Source organism: Diaphorina citri, unplaced genomic scaffold, assembly GCF_000475195.1.
Source record: "Diaphorina citri unplaced genomic scaffold, Diaci psyllid genome assembly version 1.1 scaffold101, whole genome shotgun sequence".
Lineage (NCBI taxonomy): Eukaryota > Metazoa > Arthropoda > Insecta > Hemiptera > Psyllidae > Diaphorina > Diaphorina citri.
In genome coordinates, this window is record NW_007377538.1 from 51,670 (window position 1) to 74,041 (window position 22,372).

The 22,372-nt window shown below is 39.2% G+C and overlaps 1 protein-coding gene across 1 annotated transcript in view; it reads left to right on the forward strand.

Annotated features, from left to right (window-relative positions):
• Window positions 1-21,919, forward strand: part of LOC103524493 (hornerin-like) — a 28,540-nt gene extending 6,621 nt beyond the window's left edge. The window contains 9 exon segments of the mRNA XM_026819883.1: window positions 4,324-4,490; window positions 10,763-10,842; window positions 12,486-13,092; window positions 13,220-13,412; window positions 13,837-13,888; window positions 14,706-14,894; window positions 18,920-19,719; window positions 19,922-20,332; window positions 20,335-21,919. Coding sequence (XP_026675684.1) covers window positions 10,825-10,842; window positions 12,486-13,092; window positions 13,220-13,412; window positions 13,837-13,888; window positions 14,706-14,894; window positions 18,920-19,719; window positions 19,922-20,332; window positions 20,335-21,919 — 3,855 coding nt within the window. The 5' untranslated portion in view covers window positions 4,324-4,490; window positions 10,763-10,824.
• Window positions 21,920-22,372: the final 453 nt, after the last annotated feature.

The following is a 22,372-nucleotide window of genomic DNA, read 5'->3' on the forward strand; positions in this document are numbered from 1 at the left end:
AGCAAACTTAGGATCTCATTTGACAAAAATGAAATCATAATGTGATTACATATTGTAGGCAGATTGATGAAGTCCTTCATTTGTTGATTGCTTTCTTTAAATTGACCAAAGGACACTTTTGCACCGCACCGCAAAAGTGTCCTTCAACAGTGGTTTATACTGCTCAAATAGCACTAAAGAGTCCCTTTACCCCAGCAGTAGCTCACTGTATTGTGATCAAATTCTCAAACAATGCTGATAAATTCCATACCGGAATTGATGATCCCACACCTTATCCCACGCGCTCCTGATTACCAGGCGAGCTTCTTGACCACACCACCGAGACAGGCATGATCATAATGTTTTAACCTTTCCATAATACCTTCCTTTACAATTTTCCAGGTGATCTGCTGATACAACTGTGATACAATGAGTCTGTTCAGATGATACACATTGGCTCCAACATGAAATTCGTCTTTCATGTAAGTAAAATCTCTAGTAGCGCGGTCAAACTTTTTTGACTTCGCGGGCGGAGAGCTCCTTAATCCCACGTACTTTTCGTTGCAAAGTCCGTATCTTTCCGTTAGTAACGGTCAGTGAAGGATTTTGCATAGGCCAGCGGCGATAGCACGTTGAATGCGCCAGCAGCACGTGATGTCCCACATGGTCTCCTGTCCAGATACCAAGCATATCGTTCACTAGCGCATTCAACGTGTTATAGCCGCTGGCTTCAAAGAGAGTTTGAAGAATACGCGTTCTCACCCTATTTCCGGTTAGGTATGATATATGAACGCCATGCTTCAGACTTGGTTACTACAGTAGTTCGACGTACCGACCTCAGGATTATCCTAGTACTGTATCTCCTGGGGATGGATATAGTTCCACGCCATCTCCTAACTATGACGGTTATGACAGCAGTACACCGGATGCTCCCTTCCACCCTTATGACCAAAGTTCGTCAAGACCCTTTCTAGACTATGACCGGGATGGAAGTCCTTACCCTTCTGATAGGTATGACTATGCAGATGGTCCTCCTATGCATCACAAACACACTGGTCTGTACAAAGTGCCATTCTATAACGGACACAGTGGAGTAGGGGCTTCCACAGAGTATGGGTTTCCCACGAGCATTGGAAACAACAAGGGTAACGAGCATGATACTCCCACTACAACAACTACCACATCACAGCCAGACACAACTACCACTGAGTCTCCAGCCACAGGAAACTGAGCTGACATAACATACAACACAATGTGATCATGATCTTTGTTGTAGACGTTTCCAACTTACATAGTAATAGTAATAGTAATAGTAATAATTGTGCTTTATTATTAAATTTTAACATATCATGACAATTATAACAAGATTAAATTGTGACAGCACTACCACTAGTCCACCCAACCCCCCCGGGGCCAACAGAAGGACGCGTGGAGCATGAGGGTGGCCCCCCATACCCCCCGCCTCCATCCGTCCACCCCAAAAGGGATGGGAAGACTAGAATTGCCACACTAAAGATTCAAGATAATCTTGAATCCTTGATTCGTGGCAAGGGAGCTATGTCTTAAATAAAAATAATTAATGTGTAATTAATGGAAAGAAATATAATAATAATAAAAAATAATAGTAATAAAATAATATAGTACTTAAACCATGAATAGTATGTTAGTTCCTATTGCCATGTAGCTATAATGTAATAAATAGAGATTTTGTTTTACCTATTTGATTATTTCAACGTCTATTCTATTGTCTATCAGCCATTTCTTGAGTAAAATTTTGAATCTTATTTTATCTTTCTCTTCTTTTATATGAGGAGGAAGATTTTCATATATTTTTACACCCAGAAAGTAAATAGATTTCTGACCGGTAACTGTTTTTTTACGGGGCAGTGAGATACTTTGTTGTCTTAGGTTGTACCTATGTTCTCTGAAGGAGAAAATGTTGCTTTTCTGGACCAGTGCACAGATGTTTCTGTGAAACAGGCCTATTACATCTAAAATTTTAAGCTCTTTGTATAGTCTTCTTGTGGGATAGAGTCTATTTTTTTTATGAATTATTTTCAGGATGGAATTTTGTACAACTTCAAGTTTTTTTAGGGATGTTTTGCTGGCTCTCCCATATGCACAGATCGCATACTCGATACAAGACTGGCAGAGAGCAAAGTATGTTTCTCTCAAGAGATTTAATTTTAAAAAGTTTCTGAGTAGGTAGTAGGAATGGATCATTTTTCTTAGTCTTTTAGTAAGTGTGATAAACTGTTGCTTATCCCCTTCGAATGGGACGTCCAGTTATTCACTCTTTTACTTGCTTGCCAGTTTTTTATCTTACTTAGTGAATGAAAAGAGATTGAACTTGTGTAATACAAAGGAATGGACTTTATTGAGAACAAAATGTAGACACGAAGAAAAACTTGTGGTTTCATCGAAGCCTAATTTTGAACTGCCCGAAGCTCGGGAAAAATCTCAGAGAGCGTACATAATGTTGGCTGCAAAATGGAAAACTTGGAAGCAGGCCGGTGACACTCGAAGCAGGCTGCGACATATGTATTAAACAGATTACACAGGCGTGAGTATCTAGCCTTGTCGTGATAATATGGAATTTGGAATACCGATGGGCATGGATGGTCCATATAGGTACCTATCATACTTGGGAATTATCGATTCAAATAAGGGACTCTACCTAGGTAATTCGAAAATTCTTCAGAATAGGTATTTAAAGTAGAACCGACCTTCAAAACTGCATAATTTTCTTAAACTTAATTTTAGATAAGTAAGTGCCTAGGTATGCCTATTTCTACATCAAAAGAACATTTAAGGTAGAAACACACTACTATCGTCACGTAAGATCACGTGATGTGAGGGCTGTGTGCACTCTATATCATGAACGAAATTACCTACACTATTATGGGAAAACTTTGAACACTACAGCTTTCTGACTCCCCATGAGATCACGTGACGTGATAGTACAGTACAGTGTGTTTCTTATCCATCACCCGAACCCATGTGTAATTTACGTTATAAACCTCCCCCACCCCCCAAGTAACGTGTACATCTGTTTAGGTAACTATCCTCAATGTTACCATGGAAACCATATCTAAACAAAAAATAAAACATTTTCATGTCTTCATCAGTCAGTTGTTTCTTTTGCTTTCTTTTTACTTTCAGTGAATTCTTACTTCTTGTTACTAGTTTATTTTCATTACCCTACTTTTTTATGTTTACCATTGTTCTGATTACTACTTAGCATGAACAACTCTATTAGATAATTTTTCGAAGATTCAATGTTATGAATCAAAAGTGTGCCCAAGCTCAACTTTGAGTGTGCTAGAAAGTATTGATTTTTGACATCTTCTTTGAAGTGCCTAAAGATTTTCTGTCCTAAAAAAAAAATAAATTTTGGTGATCTAATAATCTTACATTAGAGTTGATTAGAGATTTGTTATTTAATAGAAACTAGAAAAACATTGAAAGAATTACCTATAGGCAATTAGGCATTGAGTGCGGAGCCCGGAACTTGGCCTGACGCACTACCCTGCACCTAAAGTAAGGGTTGCTTGTGTTTGCTTTCGAGGATTATTTCCCCTAGTGTTCCTTTTACCTTTTCCACAAGTTTGGCCATGCCTCGGGATGAACTAGCGGGATTCCGGAGCGAAGCGACGGAATTCAGCTAGTTCAAATTATAGGGGCATCACTAAGGTTCTTATGTTATACATACGGAGCTTCAAGTACCATCAGACTATAATAATTGGTATGCGTAGGTACCTACATAGGTCATTGATACCTATTTAGACGTCTCAAAATAGTAGGTAGCTGTAGGTATCTGTATCTACCTACCTCTATAGTTCTACATAGGTACATAAAGTAGGTACCTACATCACATAGGTACCTACCTAGTACCTACATATTCTATTGTTATCGATTTTTTAATGATTCCAAAATCCGAAAAAATTGCGGTCTTCAAGGATGAGACTTGATGGTTAGGTGTAGTTAGGGTATTACCCATGTGGTTAGTTGTTTTGGAGCGGGTAGTAGGTAACGGCTAACGGATAACAGTTGATCTACCAAATTACCTATACGGTTATTGGCTTTTTTGGCTACGGTTATTGATTGAAATAGGTACCTAACTATACCGAATAGCTACAATATTAAGAGAATATGTAAAACTGTTTGTTCTACCTTGATCTCTTCTTAATCTGATCTCAGGTCCAATAAAATTCTTTGGTTACATAATAAGTATCTAGTAATTTACATAATAATATCATAATATCTAGCGCCGTATATTGTACCACAAGTGTGATTCCAATTTCCAATATTCTCGAACCACCACGGAACGTCTTTTCCTTCCAGATTTTCGGAGCTGTCACCGCCATTTCCATCATTCTGATTCAAATTCAACTCTCAAACGATGTGGCTGGTTCCAAGTTGGCTTCCAATATTTCCAATAGTACTCTATTGAATATCACCACGAATAACACAACAGCTTCATCATCCATATCTGAGCATATTCATAACCTGTAAGCTTTATTTTAGGTCCTTGAGGCTCAGGCACTTTGTTGGGCCAGCCACTTACTATCAGGTATCAGGTAGACCTGACAGGCGGACCTGATTAGGTGTACTTGTCAGATCTACATGATAGTGAGTGGCTGGCCTTAGAATTCAATTTATTCAATCATTCGGTGGAATTATTGCCTGAGGCAATCTCTGCCATTGGTGGATTGTGATTTTACAAAAATAGAACTAGTGTCCATCTGTTCAGTCGCGTGCTTGTTAGCTTTTCCCGGCATGACTCAAGCTGGGTCAGGCTGGCTGGCTGAGGAGGGAGCTGTGCAGACGGTTAGTTTGTCGCCGAATAGATGATAAAACCCCCGTCAATAGAGAGTTTACCCTTAGCAGTTATACAGTGACGAGTGACGATAAACCCCCATGAAACAAACAAAAATAAACGAATAGAGCTATCTGAGTAATTATTTAATCAAGCAATTAGCACTTAAAGTAGGTACCTATTTCCCTGAGGAATTTTGGAATGCGAGATAAATTTCTATTGATGGTTAGGTACTTGTATATTGGTTATGTAATCGATATGTTCTTTGTTACCATTTTAATTGCCATCTAGGTACGTGAAATAAATTACTTGCATTCCTCAGGTTCGCTATTTTATTCCCGACAGACTTTGATGTGAATTTAACCCTTTGATATCCGCTGGTTCATAACAATAGGTACATACGACATGCGAGTAGTGTATTGCAATAGTTTTGTATTTTTCCATGATCTGTCCAGCTTTGGGCTTTTTCGTTTATTTGCGATTATCTCTTGAGCAGTAAAAGAGAATGCCTTGCCCGAGGCATTTATTTATTAAATTAATTTTCCAAATGTCCACAACTCTTTGGGATTCCCATTTGTTGGCGAAATTTTTCCAAGCCCATTTTTTTCCGTTCTTATAATACCTATGTAGCCTCTTGTTTGTTGCCTGAATATTAATACCTCTTGATTCTTATTATTTTCTCATTCTATTTCATTCCCTTCGTTTCTATTTATTTATTTCGTCTTTCCTTTTCTTGAATCATGTTAATTTGAGGAGGCGGGTAGCTTGTCGTCGAATGAAGGGTAAAACCTTCGTCACTAAAACCCTTGGCAGTTACACAGTGATGTTAAACCTACATGAAACAAAAACAAAAATGAACGAATAGCTAGCTACCTGAGTAATTATATTTAATCAAGCAATTAGCACTTAGAGTAGGTACCTACCTATTTCCCTGAGGAATTTTAAAATGGGAAATAAATTCCTATTGATGGTTGTGTAATCGATATGTGCTTTGTTTCTATTTTAATTGCCATCTAGGTACGTGAAAATAAATTACTTGCATTCCTCAGGTTCGCTATTTTATTCCCGACAGACTTTGATGTGAATTTAACCCTTTGATATCCGCTGGTTCATAACAATAGGTACATACGACATGTGAGTAGTGTATTACAATAGTTTTGTATTTTTCTATGATCTGTCCAGCTTTGGGCTTTTTCGTTCATTTGCGATTATCTCTTGAGCAGTAAAAGAGATTGCCTTGCCCGAGGCATTTATTTATTAAATTAATTTTCCAAATGTCCACAATTCTTTGGGATTCCCATTTTTTGGCGAAATTTTTCCAAGCCCAACTTTTTCCGTTCTTATAATATGTAGAAAATTAATACCTCTTGATTCCTATTATTTTCTCATTCTATTTCATTCCCTTCTTTTCTACACAAATATACACCTAGATAAATTTTATGACTTAACTTAGATTCGAACTACCAACCTCCAGATCCAATGTCCAACGAGTTAACCACTGCACCACTGAGGTTTGTCCTATGAAACAAATAAGCGAATAGCTACCCGAGTAATTATTTAACTAAGCAATTAACACTTAGAGGAGGTACCTCTTTCCCTGAGGAATTTTGGAATGCGAAATAAATTTCTATTGATGGTTATGTAATCGATATGTGCTTTGTTTCCATTTTAATTGCCATCTAGGTACGTGAAAATAAATTACTTGCATTCCTCAGGTTCGCTATTTTATTCCCGACAGACTTTGATGTGAATTTAACCCTTTGATATCCGCTGGTTCATAACAATAGGTACATACGACATGCGAGTAGTGTATTGCAATAGTTTTGTATTTTTCCATGATCTGTCCAGCTTTGGGCTTTTTCGTTTATTTGCGATTATCTCTTGAGCAGTAAAAGAGAATGCCTTGCCCGAGGCATTTATTTATTAAATTAATTTTCCAAATGTCCACAACTCTTTGGGATTCCCATTTGTTGGCGAAATTTTTCCAAGCCCATTTTTTTCCGTTCTTATAATACCTATGTAGCCTCTTGTTTGTTGCCTGAATATTAATACCTCTTGATTCTTATTATTTTCTCATTCTATTTCATTCCCTTCGTTTCTATTTATTTATTTCGTCTTTCCTTTTCTTTTTCTCGTACATAGTAGGGTTAATCGACGAAGATTTTTCAGTTCAACGTTCTTGGGAGCTTCTACCAAGAGGTCAGAACTTCCACGCCAGAGTAACAAGTGACCGGATGTCTTAACTCAGTGATTTACCTCTACACACATGAAAATCTCAGTCTCATTGTAACTTTGGTTTTCAGAAGTTATAGCAGTTCTAGTCGCCGTAAGCTATTGTCTGGGAAAATATCCGAGAGTGATTGTGTTTTTGAAACCAGTTTTGATCGCAAGATCGTAATTATTTTCGAAATATAAAAATATTCATGTTATTATAGTCTTTATAATCAGGCTCGGATAAGATTTTCTTTCGTGAGTGTATTTATAAACAGGCTCTGGTCTTACTTTTTTGGTGATTGTACTTCGAAACTGCCTTCGAATTACATACTTCAAGGCACATCTTTCTAAATCCATGCCTTTAATTGCCTCATGCTTATCTGGAAACGAAGAAGTTTGGTCAGAAAATCTCCGCCCCAGCCGAGATTCGAACCCAGCACCTCTGGCGAATCGAAAGTTGGTTCATACTACGGTGACATTAGCCATGATTTTTGCCATCTTAGTATTTTTCACTGACGAATATTCTGCTTTCGGACGGCATCTTTTGAGCTGTTGTGTAAGGAAATGTGAATCTGGTAAGAAAATAGGTATCCCCTCCTATCTACCTCAATCCTCTTAAGTGGAACCATGAAATCTTAAGTGGAACCATGAAATCTTGATCCGTGCCTGTTAATAATGATAACAATGCTTCTAACGGGACAATTGTATGAATTTAATTTGACCAGATTACCTTTCTGTCAAGGGAAACAAAGCTGGGAGGTTAACAAATATACTTGAGGACAACAATGGTAGAAATAAATAAATTTAGGTGCACTTTGAGAAAAAGATGATATTAAGCGCTGTCCACACATATTCGACGCCGTAGATCGACCGTCCGTCGATCGACGAGGTGAATCTTTGTCGTCAAAGGCAGTGTACGGTTTCAGTCGACGTCGATCGACGGTGTCGACTGTGTAGACATAGCTTTAGAAAAAAATTGCATTTTTGTCGATTTAAATCCTTCACTTTTCTCAAAAGTTCGCCTTAAGCTAGATTTCCTATGCAAACTACGTTCGAGATGTACCTATAGCTACACATAATAGAAAATATAACTTAACTCACAATTCTATGCCATTATTTCATAGTAACATGTTCCATGGAACATAGGAACGTAGGGAAATGAAAATCTTGCAAAGAAATGAGAATCTCTTCCTTTCTCGCCTAGAGTCGTACCATGAAATCTGAATCCGGGCCTGTAGATGGCAATGCATCTAACGGGGCAATTGTATGAAATGAATTTGACCAGATTACCCTTCTGTCAAGGAAAACAAAGCCAGGAGGTTAACAAATATACATAAGGATATATGATAGAAATAAGAAATTTAGGTGCACTTTGAGGACAAGACGATATAAGCTGTGTAGGGAAATGAAAATCTTGCAAAGAAATGAGAATCTCTTCCTTTCTCGCCTAGAGTCGTACCATGAAATCTGAATCCGGGCCTGTAAATGGCAATGCAACTAACGGGGCAATTGTATGACTTTAATTTGACCAGATTATGGTAGGGAAATGAAAATCTTGCAAAGAAATGAGAATCTCTTCCTTTCTCGCCTAGAGTCGTACCATGAAATCTGAATCCGGGCCTGTAGGTGTAGATGGCAATGCATCTAACGGGGCAATTGTATGATTTGAATTTGACCAGATTACCCTTCTGTCAAGGAAAACAAAGCCAGGAGGTTAACAAATATACATAAGGATATATGATAGAAATAAGAAATTTAGGTGCACTTTGAGGACAAGACGATATAAGCTGTGTCCACACATATTCGACGCCGTAGATCGACCGTCCGTCGATCGACGAGGTGAATCTTTGTCGTCAAAGGCAGTGTACGGTTTCAGACGCCGTCGACGTTCGAGATGTACCTATAGCTACACATAATAGAAAATCTAAAACTCAATTCTATGCCATTATTTCATAGCTTTAGAAAAAAAAAAAAAAAAAATGCATTTTTGTCGATTTAAATCATTAGTTTCTCTCAATCTCTCAAAAGTTCGCCTGAAGCTAGATTTTCTATGCAAACTACGTTTGAGATGTACCTATAGCTACACATAATAGAAAATCTAACTTAACTCAATTCTATGCCATTATTTTATAGTAACATGTTCCATGGAACATAGGAACATGAACAACTATTAATCACTATGAATTCTTACTGAAAACAGCTTGGGTTTAGTTTTAAATACTGCATGGTTTGAATCTTTGTCGTCAAAGGCAGTGTACGGTTTCAGACGCCGTCGACGTTCGAGATGTACCTATAGCTACACATAATAGAAAATCTAACTTAACTCAATTCTATGCCATTATTTCATAGTAACATGTTCCATGGAACGATTAGGAACATTAATCACTATGAATTCTTTCTGAAAACAGCTTGGGTTCAGTTTTAAATACTGCATGGTTTACGGCCGGGTCTAGGTTTGTTGCATCCAAGGTAAAGTCACTTCCTGTGATAACTACTAACTTTGCTGAAATAAATACTAGTGGTGCACTTCAAATAAATTCCAAGCCTTGGAACTAGGTATTAACATATGTGTATAAATTGGAACTATGTAGGTACGTATTAAAATTTGTCTATCGTAATGAAAATCAGAAGAGGAAACTCCATTTTGTACTCAAACACACCAATAAACCAAAATAACCATGTAAAGGAAAATAGATAGTTATATGTACAATCTGCATGGTTTACGGCTGGGTCTAGGTTTGTTGCATCCAAGGTAAAGTCACTTCCTGTGATAACTACTAACTTTGCTGAAATAAATACCAGTGGTGCACTTCAAATAAATTCCAAGCCTTGGAACTAGGTATTAACATGTGTATAAATTGGAATTATACTAACTTTGCTGAAATAAATACCAGTGGTGCACTTCAAATAAATTCCAAGCCTTGGAACTAGGTATTAACATGTGTATAAATTGGAACTATCTAGGTACGTATTAAAATTTGTCTATCGTAATGAAAATCAGAAGAGGAAACTCCACTTTGTACTCAAACACACCAATTAACCAAAATAACCATGTAAAGGAAAATATATAGTTATACATATGTACAATATCGGAAGAGGAAACTCCATTTTGTACTCAAACACACCAATAAACCAAAATAACCATGTAAAGGAAAATAGATAGTTATATGTACAATACTTCCTGTGATAACTACTAACTTTGCTGAAATAAATACTAGTGGTGCACTTCAAATAAATTCCAAGCCTTGGAACTAGGTATTAACATGTGTATAAATTGGAAGTATCTACGTATTAAAATCTGTCTATCGTAATGAAAATCGGAAGAGGAAACTCCATTTTGTACTCAAACACACCAATAAACCAAAATAACCATGTAAAGGAAAATAGATAGTTATATGCACAATTTGTATAATGATCGTCTACGTTTATAACTACTTAGACAGATTGATGAAGTCCTTCATTTGTTGATTGCTTTCTTTAAATTGACCAAAGGACACTTTTGCACCGCACCGCAAAAGTGTCCTCCAACAGTGGTTTATACTGCTCAAATAGCACTAAAGAGTCCCTTTACCCCAGCAGTAGCCCACTGTATTGTGATCAAATTCTCAAACAATGCTGATAAATTCCATACCGGGATTGATGAACCCACGTGCTCCTGATTACCAGGCGAGCCTCTTGACCACACCACCGAGACAGGCATGATCATAATGTTTTAACCTTTCCATAATACCTTCCTTTACCATTTTCCAGGTGATCTGCTGATACAACTGTAATACAATGAGTCTGTTCAGATGATACACATTGGCTCCAACATGAAATTCGTCTTTCACGTAAGTAAAATCTCTAGTAGCGCGGTCAAACTTTTTGACTTCGTGGGCGGAGAGCTCCTTAATCCCACGTACTTTTCGTTGCAAAGTCCGTATCTTTCCGTCAGTAACGGTCAGTGAAGGATTTTGCATAGGCCAGTGGCGATAGCACGTTGAATGCACTATCAGCACGTGATGTCCCAGATGATCACTTGTGCAGATACCAAGCATAACGTTCACTAGCGCATTCAACGTGTTATAGCTGCTGGCTTCAAAGAGGGTTTGAAGAATACGCGTTCTCACCCTATTTCCGGTTAGGTATGATATATTAACGCCATGCTTCAGACTTGGTTTATACGCCTGTACGACTAATGACTCCTAAGCCTGGCACATACGCTGAGATATGTCTTCAGACTAATCTTCCACATTGCCCACATTGGTCTTACAACCTTGTCTTTTGACAGATCGTACATACATGTATAATTGTGTAGAATATAATAGAATGTAACTTGTTTATCTTGCTCGAATGAGACTAAAAAGTCCCTTTACCCCAGCAGTCTATTGTGTACGACAAGTTTCAGACGTAAAGTCTGCGCAAACTTGAACGTACAATCTGTCGAAAACACAAGGTTGTGAGACCAAGGTACAAGTTTAGTCTGCAGACAAATTGTAGCGTGTGTACTAACTAGGATTTAAAAAATCCATGTAGATTTTATACTACTACGAGGATGATTTAGATTACTACAGAGGATTATTTCATTTTACTATACAGAAGATTCAACTAAGATTCCTGAACTTGGTAGCTATTTAAGTTTTATCAGAGCGAAATCATTGTGTTGCCACGCTTGACTGCCTCGAACTTCCCATAACCATGAACTGACCATTGTTTTCCAGCCGAAGCTTCAACCTTTACTTTGAAACAAACAAATTCAAGGTGCACTTTATAGTATCTGCGATTAGCTCGAATTAACCTATTCGCTGACCAAGTGTCAAATTACAAGATACAAGTCTAGCTAGCCCAACATAGATCTCACCAGATGACTAGATAGTTAGGTACTTATTGTTTGAGAGGAACGAAATGGAAATGGTCTTTTTAACGGATTCTATTCTTCATAGACTTGCTTATTGGTTTAAGTACTTTAGGTGTTTGGTACTATGTTAATTAGGTACTGCCTTAGGTCGGCCATTCACGTACATCAAGTACAGTTATAACTACGTGAATGGCCGGCCTTAAAGTCATCATATATTTTACATTTAAGACACTAAAGGGTTAAAGCAAGTGACGAAACAGTAAAATAAATTAATAATGAATTCTTCCTCATTGCTTTAGGATTTTAATTTGATTGCTTCTTTGATAGTTTAACCCTTGACAAAGATCAATACTTAGCTTTCAAGCTTAATGCGAATCTATTTCTATTACTTCATATCATTCTAATTGTTTCATATCCTCTAATAAGTGATGCAATTTTGAACGGTTCTAAGTTTTAAGAACAACGAATTTATTTTCTCACCGGTTTTGAATTTTACTATTGTTTATTTTCGAGTTGTTCCAATCGCAATGATTTATTGATCTCTGTTTTCTCTCGATTCGGTATTGTTTTTTGTTCGATGAAGTACGTATCTTGTGTTTACTAGGATCTGATGAACTTTGCCTGTTCTATTTCCAGATATGTCTAGGAGTGCTACTCCTACAGAACCCCACCACTGCCAGATTGTATCGCCGTGATGCCTACTACACCAAGCGATATGGTGACGGGATGGCCTCAACGGGATCCTGGGATTCCTATCAGGGTATCGAATCTTACGGGTGGAACAATCGTGTAAGCCCTGTGGACGAGGCTTGCAACATTTGCAACAGCTTCTCCTCAAGCCAAGGCATGCAAGGCTATGGCAGTCCTCACTATCAGGGATCTCATCACTATCGTGAAAACCATGAGAAGAATCCGTATATGAGACCAAATGATCCAAACTATCGCGGTAATGGTTATGACAATCTGAGTCCTGAGTGGAATCAGAGGAACAGACCTCGAGATAAACACAGACCGTATCCCGATGAGGAACCAGGCTGGATGAAAGTATCTTCAGTAGAATCCGGTGGGGGGTGGTCACGGCCGAATACTGGCATTGGTGTGTGGGATCGCAAGGATGCGTACAGGCCAGGCATGTACCCGGTCAAAGTGTCCACTTCAAAGGACAAAGGCTACTGGGACAGTCATCCTCCTATTGAAATCCCCTGGGAAGGTGAGAGGGATCAGTCTAAGGATAAGAACCAAGGTTATGGAGGCGGAAGACCCTATCAACCAGGCGCAGGAGGTTATACTGATTTCAAACCATGGGATCAGACGACGAAGGGTGTCTCTGGTTGGGATGGAAATGGTAAAGGAGTCTATCTGGAACCAAGGTTATGGAGGCGGAAGACCCTATCAACCAGGCGCAGGAGGTTATACTGATTTCAAACCTTGGGATCAGACGACCAAGGGTATATCTGGTTGGGATGGAAATGGTAAAGGAGTCTACCTTGCATCAAGTACACCAGGAGGTTCTTCCTACGCTTCAGGATCCGGTGGTGATTCCCAGACTACAAGCACTAGAAGGTAAATACTCAAAATGTCTTTTTCACGAGCTTGTCAATAGAATTTTCCATTTTGGGATTCTTGGATGTAAGGGTACTAACTTTATATTGAAATCAATCATTAATATTGTTATGGGTTGGTAGTTAGGCATGATTAGATTTTTTTTTTCCGTCTTTGTACATTAAGTACATCAGGTTCAGTGGTGATCGTAATATTCTTTTCTTTCGGAAGGTAAATACTCAAAATGTCTTTTTCACGAGCTTGTCAATAGAATTTTCCATTTTGGGATTCTTGGATGTAAGGGTACTAAATTTACATATATTGAAATTAACCATTAATATTGTTATGGGTCGGTAGTTAGGCATGATTAGATTTTTTTCCGTCTTTGTACATTAAGTACATCAGGTTCAGTGGTGATCGTAATATTTTTCTTTTCTTTCCGCAGGCCGAACTATTCAGTCACCATTCAAGAGTACCCCAACCGGGATCAATCAGGATAGGCGGTTCTTGCCTAAATTTTTGGGGGGGCTTGATTTTGAAGGTACACCTTCAAAATTTTGATTTAGCTTAATGTAAAAAATCTGGTGTGAACATCACACGACTTTCCTTATCCTATTGAATGATGCTTATTTGAGTATTATTTTATCCTAATTTTTACCATATTGAACCAAGGTTATGGAGGCGGAAGACCCTATCAACCAGGCGCAGGAGGTTATACTGATTTCAAACCTTGGGATCAGACGACCAAGGGTGTATAAGTTTTATCAGAGCGAAATCATTGTGTTACCACGCTTGACTGCCTCGAACTTCCCATAACCATGAACTGACCATTGTTTTCCAGCCCAAGCTTCAACCTTTACTTTGAAACAAACAAATTCAAGGTGCACTTTATAGTATCCGCGATTAGCTCGAATTAACCTATTCGCTGACCAAGTGTCAAATTACAAGATACAAGTCTAGCTAGCCCAACATAGATCTCACCAGATGGTAGGTAACGGATAACAGTTGATCTACCAAATTACCTATACGGTTATTGGCTTTTTTGGCTACGGTTATTGATTGAAATAGGTAGCTAGTGTAGCTACCTACCTAACTATACCCAGTACCTACAATATCAAGAGAATATTTAAAACTTTTTGTTCTACCTTGATCTTTTCTTAATCCGATCTCAGGTCCAACAAAATTCTTTGCTTACATAATAGGTATCTAGTAATTTACATAATAATATCATAATATCTAGCACCGTATATTGTACCAAGTGTGATTCCAATTTCCAATATTCTCGAACCACAACGGAACGTCTTTTTCTTCCAGATTTTCGGAGCCGTCACCGCCATCTCAATCATTCTGATTCAAATTCAACTCTCAAACGATGTGGCTGGTTCCAAGTTAGCTTCCAATATTACTGTACTGAATATCACCAACAACACAACTGCTTCACCATCAATACCTCAACATATTCATGTGCAGATACCAAGCATAACGTTCACTAGCGCATTCAACGTGTTATAGCTGCTGGCTTCAAAGAGGGTTTGAAGAATACGCGTTCTCATCCTATTTCCGGTTAGGTATGATATATTAACGCCATGCTTCAGACTTGGTTAATTCGCCTGTACGACTAATGACTCCTAAGCCTGGCACATACGCTGAGATATGTCTGCAGACTAATCTTCCACATTGCCCACATTGGTCTTACAACCTTGTCTTTTGACAGATCGTACATACATGTATAATTGTGTAGAATATAATAGAATGTGTACGACTAATGACTCCTAAGCCTGGCACATACGCTGAGATTTGTCTGCAGACTAATCTTCCACATTGGTCTTACAACCTTGTCTTTTGACAGATCGTACATACATGTATAATTGTGTAGAATATAATAGAATATAACTTGTTTATCTTGCTCGAATGAGACTAAAAAGTCCCTTTACCCCAGCAGTCTATTGTGTACGACAAGTTTCAGACGTAAAGTCTGCGCAAACTTGAACGTACATACTTACAATCTGTCGAAAACACAAGGTTGTGAGACCAAGGCACAAGTTTAGTCTGCAGACAAATTGTAGCGTGTGTACTAGGATTTAAAAAATCCATGTAGATTTTATATTACTACGAGTATGATTTAGATTACTACAGAGGATTATTTCATTTTACTATACAGAATCTTTTTACTTTCAGTGAATTCTTACTTCTTGTTACTAGTTTATTTTCATTACCCTACTTTTTTATGTTTACCATTGTTCTGATTACTTAGCATGAACAACTCTATTAGACAATTTTTCGAAGATTCAAAGTTATGAATCAAAAGTGTGCCCAAGCTCAACTTTGAGTGTGCTAGAAAGTATTGATTTTTGATATCTACTTTGAAGTGCCTACAGATTTTCTGTCCTAAAAAAAAAATGAAATTTGGGTGATCTAATAATCTTACGTACATTAGAGTTGATTAGAGATTTGTTATTAAATAGCAACTAGAAAAACATTGAAAGAATTACCTATAGGCAATTAGGTACTGAGTGCGGAGCCCGACTGCGCAAACTTGAACGTACAATCTGTCGAAAACACAAGGTTGTGAGACCAAGGTACAAGTTTAGTCTGCAGACAAATTGTAGCGTGTCTACTAGGATTTAAAAAACCATGTAGATTTTATATTACTACGAGGATGATTTAGAATTTTAGATTACTACAGAGGATTATTTCGCTGCGCAAACTTGAACGTACAATCTGTCGAAAACACAAGGTTGTGAGACCAAGGTACAAGTTTAGTCTGCAGACAAATTGTAGCGTGTGTACTAACTAGGATTTAAAAAATCCATGTAGATTTTATACTACTACGAGGATGATTTAGATTACTACAGAGGATTATTTCAATTTAAAAAATCCATGTAGATTTTATATTACTACGAGTATGATTTAGATTACTACAGAGGATTATTTCATTTTACTATACAGAAGATTTAACTAAGATTCCTGAACTTGGTAGCTATTTAAGTTTTATCAGAGCGAAATCATTGTGTTGCCACGCTTGACTGCCTCGAACTTCCCATAACCATGAACTGACCATTGTTTTCCAGCCGAAGCTTCAACCTTTACTTTGAAACAAACAAATTCAAGGTGCACCCATAACCATGAACTGACCATTGTTTTCCAGCCGAAGCTTCAACCTTTACTTTGAAACAAACAAATTCAAGGTGCACTTTATAGTATCTGCTATCTGCGATTAGCTTTAGATTTACTAGAATAATGATTATTGTAAGACGATTGTAAAAACCTTATCAGCAAACTTAGGATCTCATTTGACAAAAATGAAATGATGATGTGATTACATAATGAATCTTGTGAATTTCATGCGTAGACAATAGGTACTTACATAATGTGTACTTACGTATTTAGGTATCCATGCAGAAACTACCTACCTATGTATTAAACAGATTACACAGGCGTGAGTATCTAGCCTTGTCGTGATAATATGGAATTTGGAATACCGATAGGCATGGATGGTCCATATACATAGGTACCTATCATACTTGGGAATTATCGATTCAAATAAGGGACTCTACCTAGGTAATTGGAAAATTCTTCGGAATAGGTATTTAAAGTAGAACCGACCTTCAAAACTGCATAATTTTCTTAAACTTATTTTTAGATAAGTAAGTACCTAGGTATGCCTATTTCTACATCAAAAGAACATTTAAGGTAGAAACACACTACTATCGTCACGTGAGATCACGTGACGTGAGGGCTGTGTGCACACTATATCATGAACGAAATTACCTACAATCAACTATGCTTGGACACACCTTATCGTTTTAAATCGATCAACTATGCTTGGACTTGGACACATCTTATCGTTTTAAATCGATCAACTTTCGAAAATTCTTCAGAATAGGTATTTAAAGTAGAACCGACCTTCAAAACTGCATAATTTTCTTAAACTTAATTTTAGATAAGTAAGTACCTAGGTATGCCTATTTTTACATCAAAACATTTAAGGTAGAAACACACTACTATCGTCACGTGAGATCACGTGATGTGAGGGCTGTGTGCACACTATAACACTACAGCTTTCTGACTCCCCATGAGATCACGTGACGTGATAGTACAGTGTGTTTCTTATCCATCACCCGAACCCATGTGTAATTTACGTTATAAACCTCCCCCACATAACACTACAGCTTTCTGACTCCCCATGAGATCACGTGACGTGATAGTACAGTACAGTGTGTTTCTTATCCATCACCCGAACCCATGCGTAATTTACGTTATAAACCTCCCCCACCCCCAAGTACAGTGTGTTTCTTATCCATCACCCGAACCCATGTGTAATTTACGTTATAAACCTCCCCCACCCCCCAAGTAACGTGTAGGTACGTACATCTGTTTAGGTAACTATCCTCAATGTTACCATGGAAACCATATCTAAACAAAAAATAAAACATTTTCATGTCTTCATCAGTCATGGAAATGGTCTTTTTAACGGATTCTATTCTTCATAGACTTGCTTATTGGTTTAGGTACTTTAGGTGTTTGGTACTATGTTAATTAGGAAATTAGGTACTGCCTTAGGTCGGCCATTCACGTACATCAAGTACAGTTATAACTACGTGAATGGCCGGCCTTAAAGTCATCATATATTTTACATTTAAGACACTAAAGGGTTAAAGCAAGTGACGAAACAGTAAAATAAATTATAGTTAGGTACTTATTGTTTGAGAGGAACGAAATGGAAATGGTCTTTTTAACGGATTCTATTCTTCATAGACTTGCTTATTGGTTTAAGTACTTTAGGTGTTTGGTACTATGTTTGGAAATGGTCTTTTTAACGGATTCTATTCTTCATAGACTTGCTTATTGGTTTAGGTACTTTAGGTGTTTGGTACTATGTTAATTAGGTACTGCCTTAGGTCGGCCATTCACGTACATCAAGTATAGTTATAACTACGTGAATGCCCGGCCTTAAAGTTATCATATATTTTACATTTAAGACACTAAATGGTTAAAGCAAGTGACGAAACAGTGAAATAAATAATGAATTCTTCCCCATTGCTTTAGGATTTTAATTTGATTGCTTCTTTGATAGTTTAACCCTTGACAAAGATCAATACTTAGCTTTCAAGCTTAATGCGAATCTATTTCTATTACTTCATATCATTCTAATTGTTTCATATCCTCTAATAAGTGATGCAATTTTGAACGGTTCCAAGTTTTAAGAACAACGAATTTATTTTCTCACCGGTTTTGAATTTTACTATTGTTTATTTTCGAGTTGTTCCAATCGCAATGATTTATTGATCTCTGTTTTCTCTCGATTCGGTATTGTTTTTTGTTCGATGAAGTACGTATCTTGTGTTTACTAGGATCTGATGAACTCTCACCGGTTTTGAATTTTACTATTGTTTATTTGCGAGTTGTTCCAATCGTAATGATTTATTGATCTCTGTTTTCTCTCGATTCGGTTTTTGTTTTTGTTTGATGAAGTACGTATCTTATGTCTACTAGGATCTGATGAACTTTGCCTGTTCTATTTCCAGATATGTCTAGGTGTGCTACTCCTACAGAACCCCACCACTGCCAGATTGTATCGCCGTGATGCCTACTACACCAAGCGATATGGTGACGGGATGGCCTCAACGGGATCCTGGGATTCCTATCAGGGTATCGAATCTTACGGGTGGAACAATCGTGTAAGCCCTGTGGACGAGGCTTGCAACATTTGCAACAGCTTCTCCTCAAGCCAAGGCATGCAAGGCTATGGCAGTCCTCACTATCAGGGATCTCATCACTATCGTGAAAACCATGAGAAGAATCCGTATATGAGACCAAATGATCCAAACTATCGCGGTAATGGTTATGACAATCTGAGTCCTGAGTGGAATCAGAGGAACAGACCTCGAGATAAACACAGACCGTATCCCGATGAGGAACCAGGCTGGATGAAAGTATCTTCAGTAGAATCCGGTGGGGGGTGGTCACGGCCGAATACTGGCATTGGTGTGTGGGATCGCAAGGATGCGTACAGGCCAGGCATGTACCCGGTCAAAGTGTCCACTTCAAAGGACAAAGGCTACTGGGACAGTCATCCTCCTATTGAAATCCCCTGGGAAGGTGAGAGGGATCAGTCTAAGGATAAGAACCAAGGTTATGGAGGCGGAAGACCCTATCAACCCGGCGCAGGAGGTTATACCGATTTCAAACCATGGGATCAGACGACCAAGGGTGTCTCTGGTTGGGATGGAAATGGTAAAGGAGTCTACCTTGCATCAAGTACACCAGGAGGTTCTTCCTATGCTTCAGGATCCGGGGGTGACTCACAGACTACTAGCACTAGAAGGTAAATACTCAAAATGTCTTTTTCATGTGATTGTCAATAGAATTTTCCATCTTGGAATGCTTGGATGTAAGGGTACTAAATTTATATTGAAATAAAATTAATCATCTTTTTATGGGCTTACGGGTGGATTTTCCCCCTCGTATTTGTACCTAAGTGCATCAGGTTGAGTGGCGATCGTAATATTCTCCTTTTCTTTTCGCAGGCCGAACTATTCAGTCACCATCCAAGAGTACCCCAACCGGGACCAATCAAGTTATAATAGACCAGGCATTAACGATCAGTCCAGCAATGGTTACATTCCTCCAGTCTATCCCAGTAAGCCTGCTAGCGGTCATGTCCCAACTGGTCCTGATTATTGGGATCGGCCAACGTCCTCCAAACCTCCCGTCAGTGGTTACGGCTCTACAACACCATCAAGTTTGGATTCCAGTTCGTGGGATCGACCTACCACTGCCCGACCTTCCAGTTCATATGATAGACCATCGAGTTCCTGGAGTAAACCATCTGGCGCTGGGTCTTGGAATAAACCAAGTGGATCTGGTGCTTGGGATAGACCTACTAGCGATAGACCTTCAAGCTCCTACGATAAACCATCTTGGAATAAACCCTCCACGGTCATGTCCCAACTGGTCCTGATTATTGGGATCGGCCAACGTCCTCCAAACCTCCCGTCAGTGGTTACGGCTCTACAACACCATCAAGTTTGGATTCCAGTTCGTGGGATCGACCTACCACTGCCCGACCTTCCAGTTCATATGATAGACCATCGAGTTCCTGGAGTAAACCATCTGGCGCTGGGTCTTGGAATAAACCAAGTGGATCTGGTGCTTGGGATAGACCTACTAGCGATAGACCATCAAGCTCCTACGATAAACCTTCAGGCTGGAATAAACCCTCCGGTTCCTGGGACAGACCATCCAGTTCAAATTCTTACGACAAACCTTCCTGGAACAAACCATCCGACTCATGGGATCGTCCTGTAGGACCCAATAGAGAAGCAGGAGGTTATGGGTCCACAGGATCTTCTATCGATAATGCCCCACTAGGACCAGATAGCAGTTACATCCCTCCTGGTCCTGCATATCCTGGGATTACCACTGTGAAGCCCCCGGTGTCATACGGCCAGGAACATCACAGGTTTCCCTCAAGCAATGTAAATAGACCTCCTACTGGTTATGATACCCCTGTCCCCACAGGAACAGGTTATGATAGCAAAAGACCTTGCAGTAGAGGTGGCTGTAGTTCTGGCTACGATAGACCAGTGATGGGTTACGGTCGGCCATCAGGGAACCGATATGGCAATTCAGATTCCAACTATGGTCAGTCAGGCTCTGGGAACTACGATGGATATGGCAATGGCAATTCATATGGAAGTTCTAATAGCAATTCATATGGCGGTTCCAACTCGTATGGCAGTGGATCCAGTGGAGGACATCGAGGTAGCTGGGGTTCTGATGGTGGTAACAGTCAAGGTGGATATAATGATAACAATCGTGAGAACTGGAGCAGTGGTGGATATAATTCAAACCGTGGGGGTTACAATTCTGATAGCGGTGGTTATAACTCTAACAGAGGAGGAGGAGGAGGAGGAGGAGGTGGTTACGGCAGCTCGGACAGTGGTGGTTCTAACTCGAACAGAGGTGGATCATCAGGGTGGATGAATTTGAACAGAAACAGAGGAAGTTCAAGCTATGATTCTAACTATGGTAACCGAGGCTCAAGTTATGGACACAGAGGCTCTTCTAGCTACGGCTCTGGAAATAGAGGAGGCTATGGTGATAATAGCTCTGGCTATGGCTCTAGCCATGGACATGGGTCTGATGGGTATGGTAGCTCCAATGATAACTATGGGTCTAGCGGCCATCGCTACAGAGGTTCTGGGTATGGAGGCAATCGATATAACCAAGGCGGTGGAGGTTATAGTGACAGCAGAAACAACCAAGGTAGTGGAGGTTATGGAAGTTCCAACTATGACTTTGAAAGTAATTCCGGGTACGGCTCCAGCTCTGACTTTGACAGATATCGTCCATACCATAGCTCTAGACCAGGTGGTTATGACAGACCTATGTCTGGTGGCTATGACTACTCACGTCCTTCATTCGGATCCAGTACTTCAGCTCTAGACCAGGTGGTTATGACAGACCTATGTCTGGTGGCTATGACTACTCACGTCCTTCATTCGGATCCAGTACTTCCATGAGACCGTACGACTTTGACCGAGTAGGTCAAGAGAATGACTACAGTAGCCAGCTCGGTCAGTACCAGAAGGCAATCAAAATGTATCGCATGGCTTTGGATCAAGTTCCCAACACGCACAAGTCACTCAGGTGAGTGGGTTTCCTCCTCAAGCTGTGTCCACACATAGTCGACGCCGTCGATCAATGGTCGAACGACCGACGAGGTGACGGGGTGAATCTATGTTGTCAAGGCATCTTTTCAAGGTTTCAGTCGACCGCGACATCGATCGACGGCGTCGACTGTGTGTGGACACAGCCTTACGCTTCTAGGGTCAATCCCCGTTTCAAACTTTCAACATCAGAAGGTGATGAATAAAGGGAAAATCTTAGTTGAATGTTGGACCCCTGAAGTTAAGAAACATAGCGTGTCCATGGTTAGTACTCGGATGGGTGACCAATTGACCATCTGGGCAATC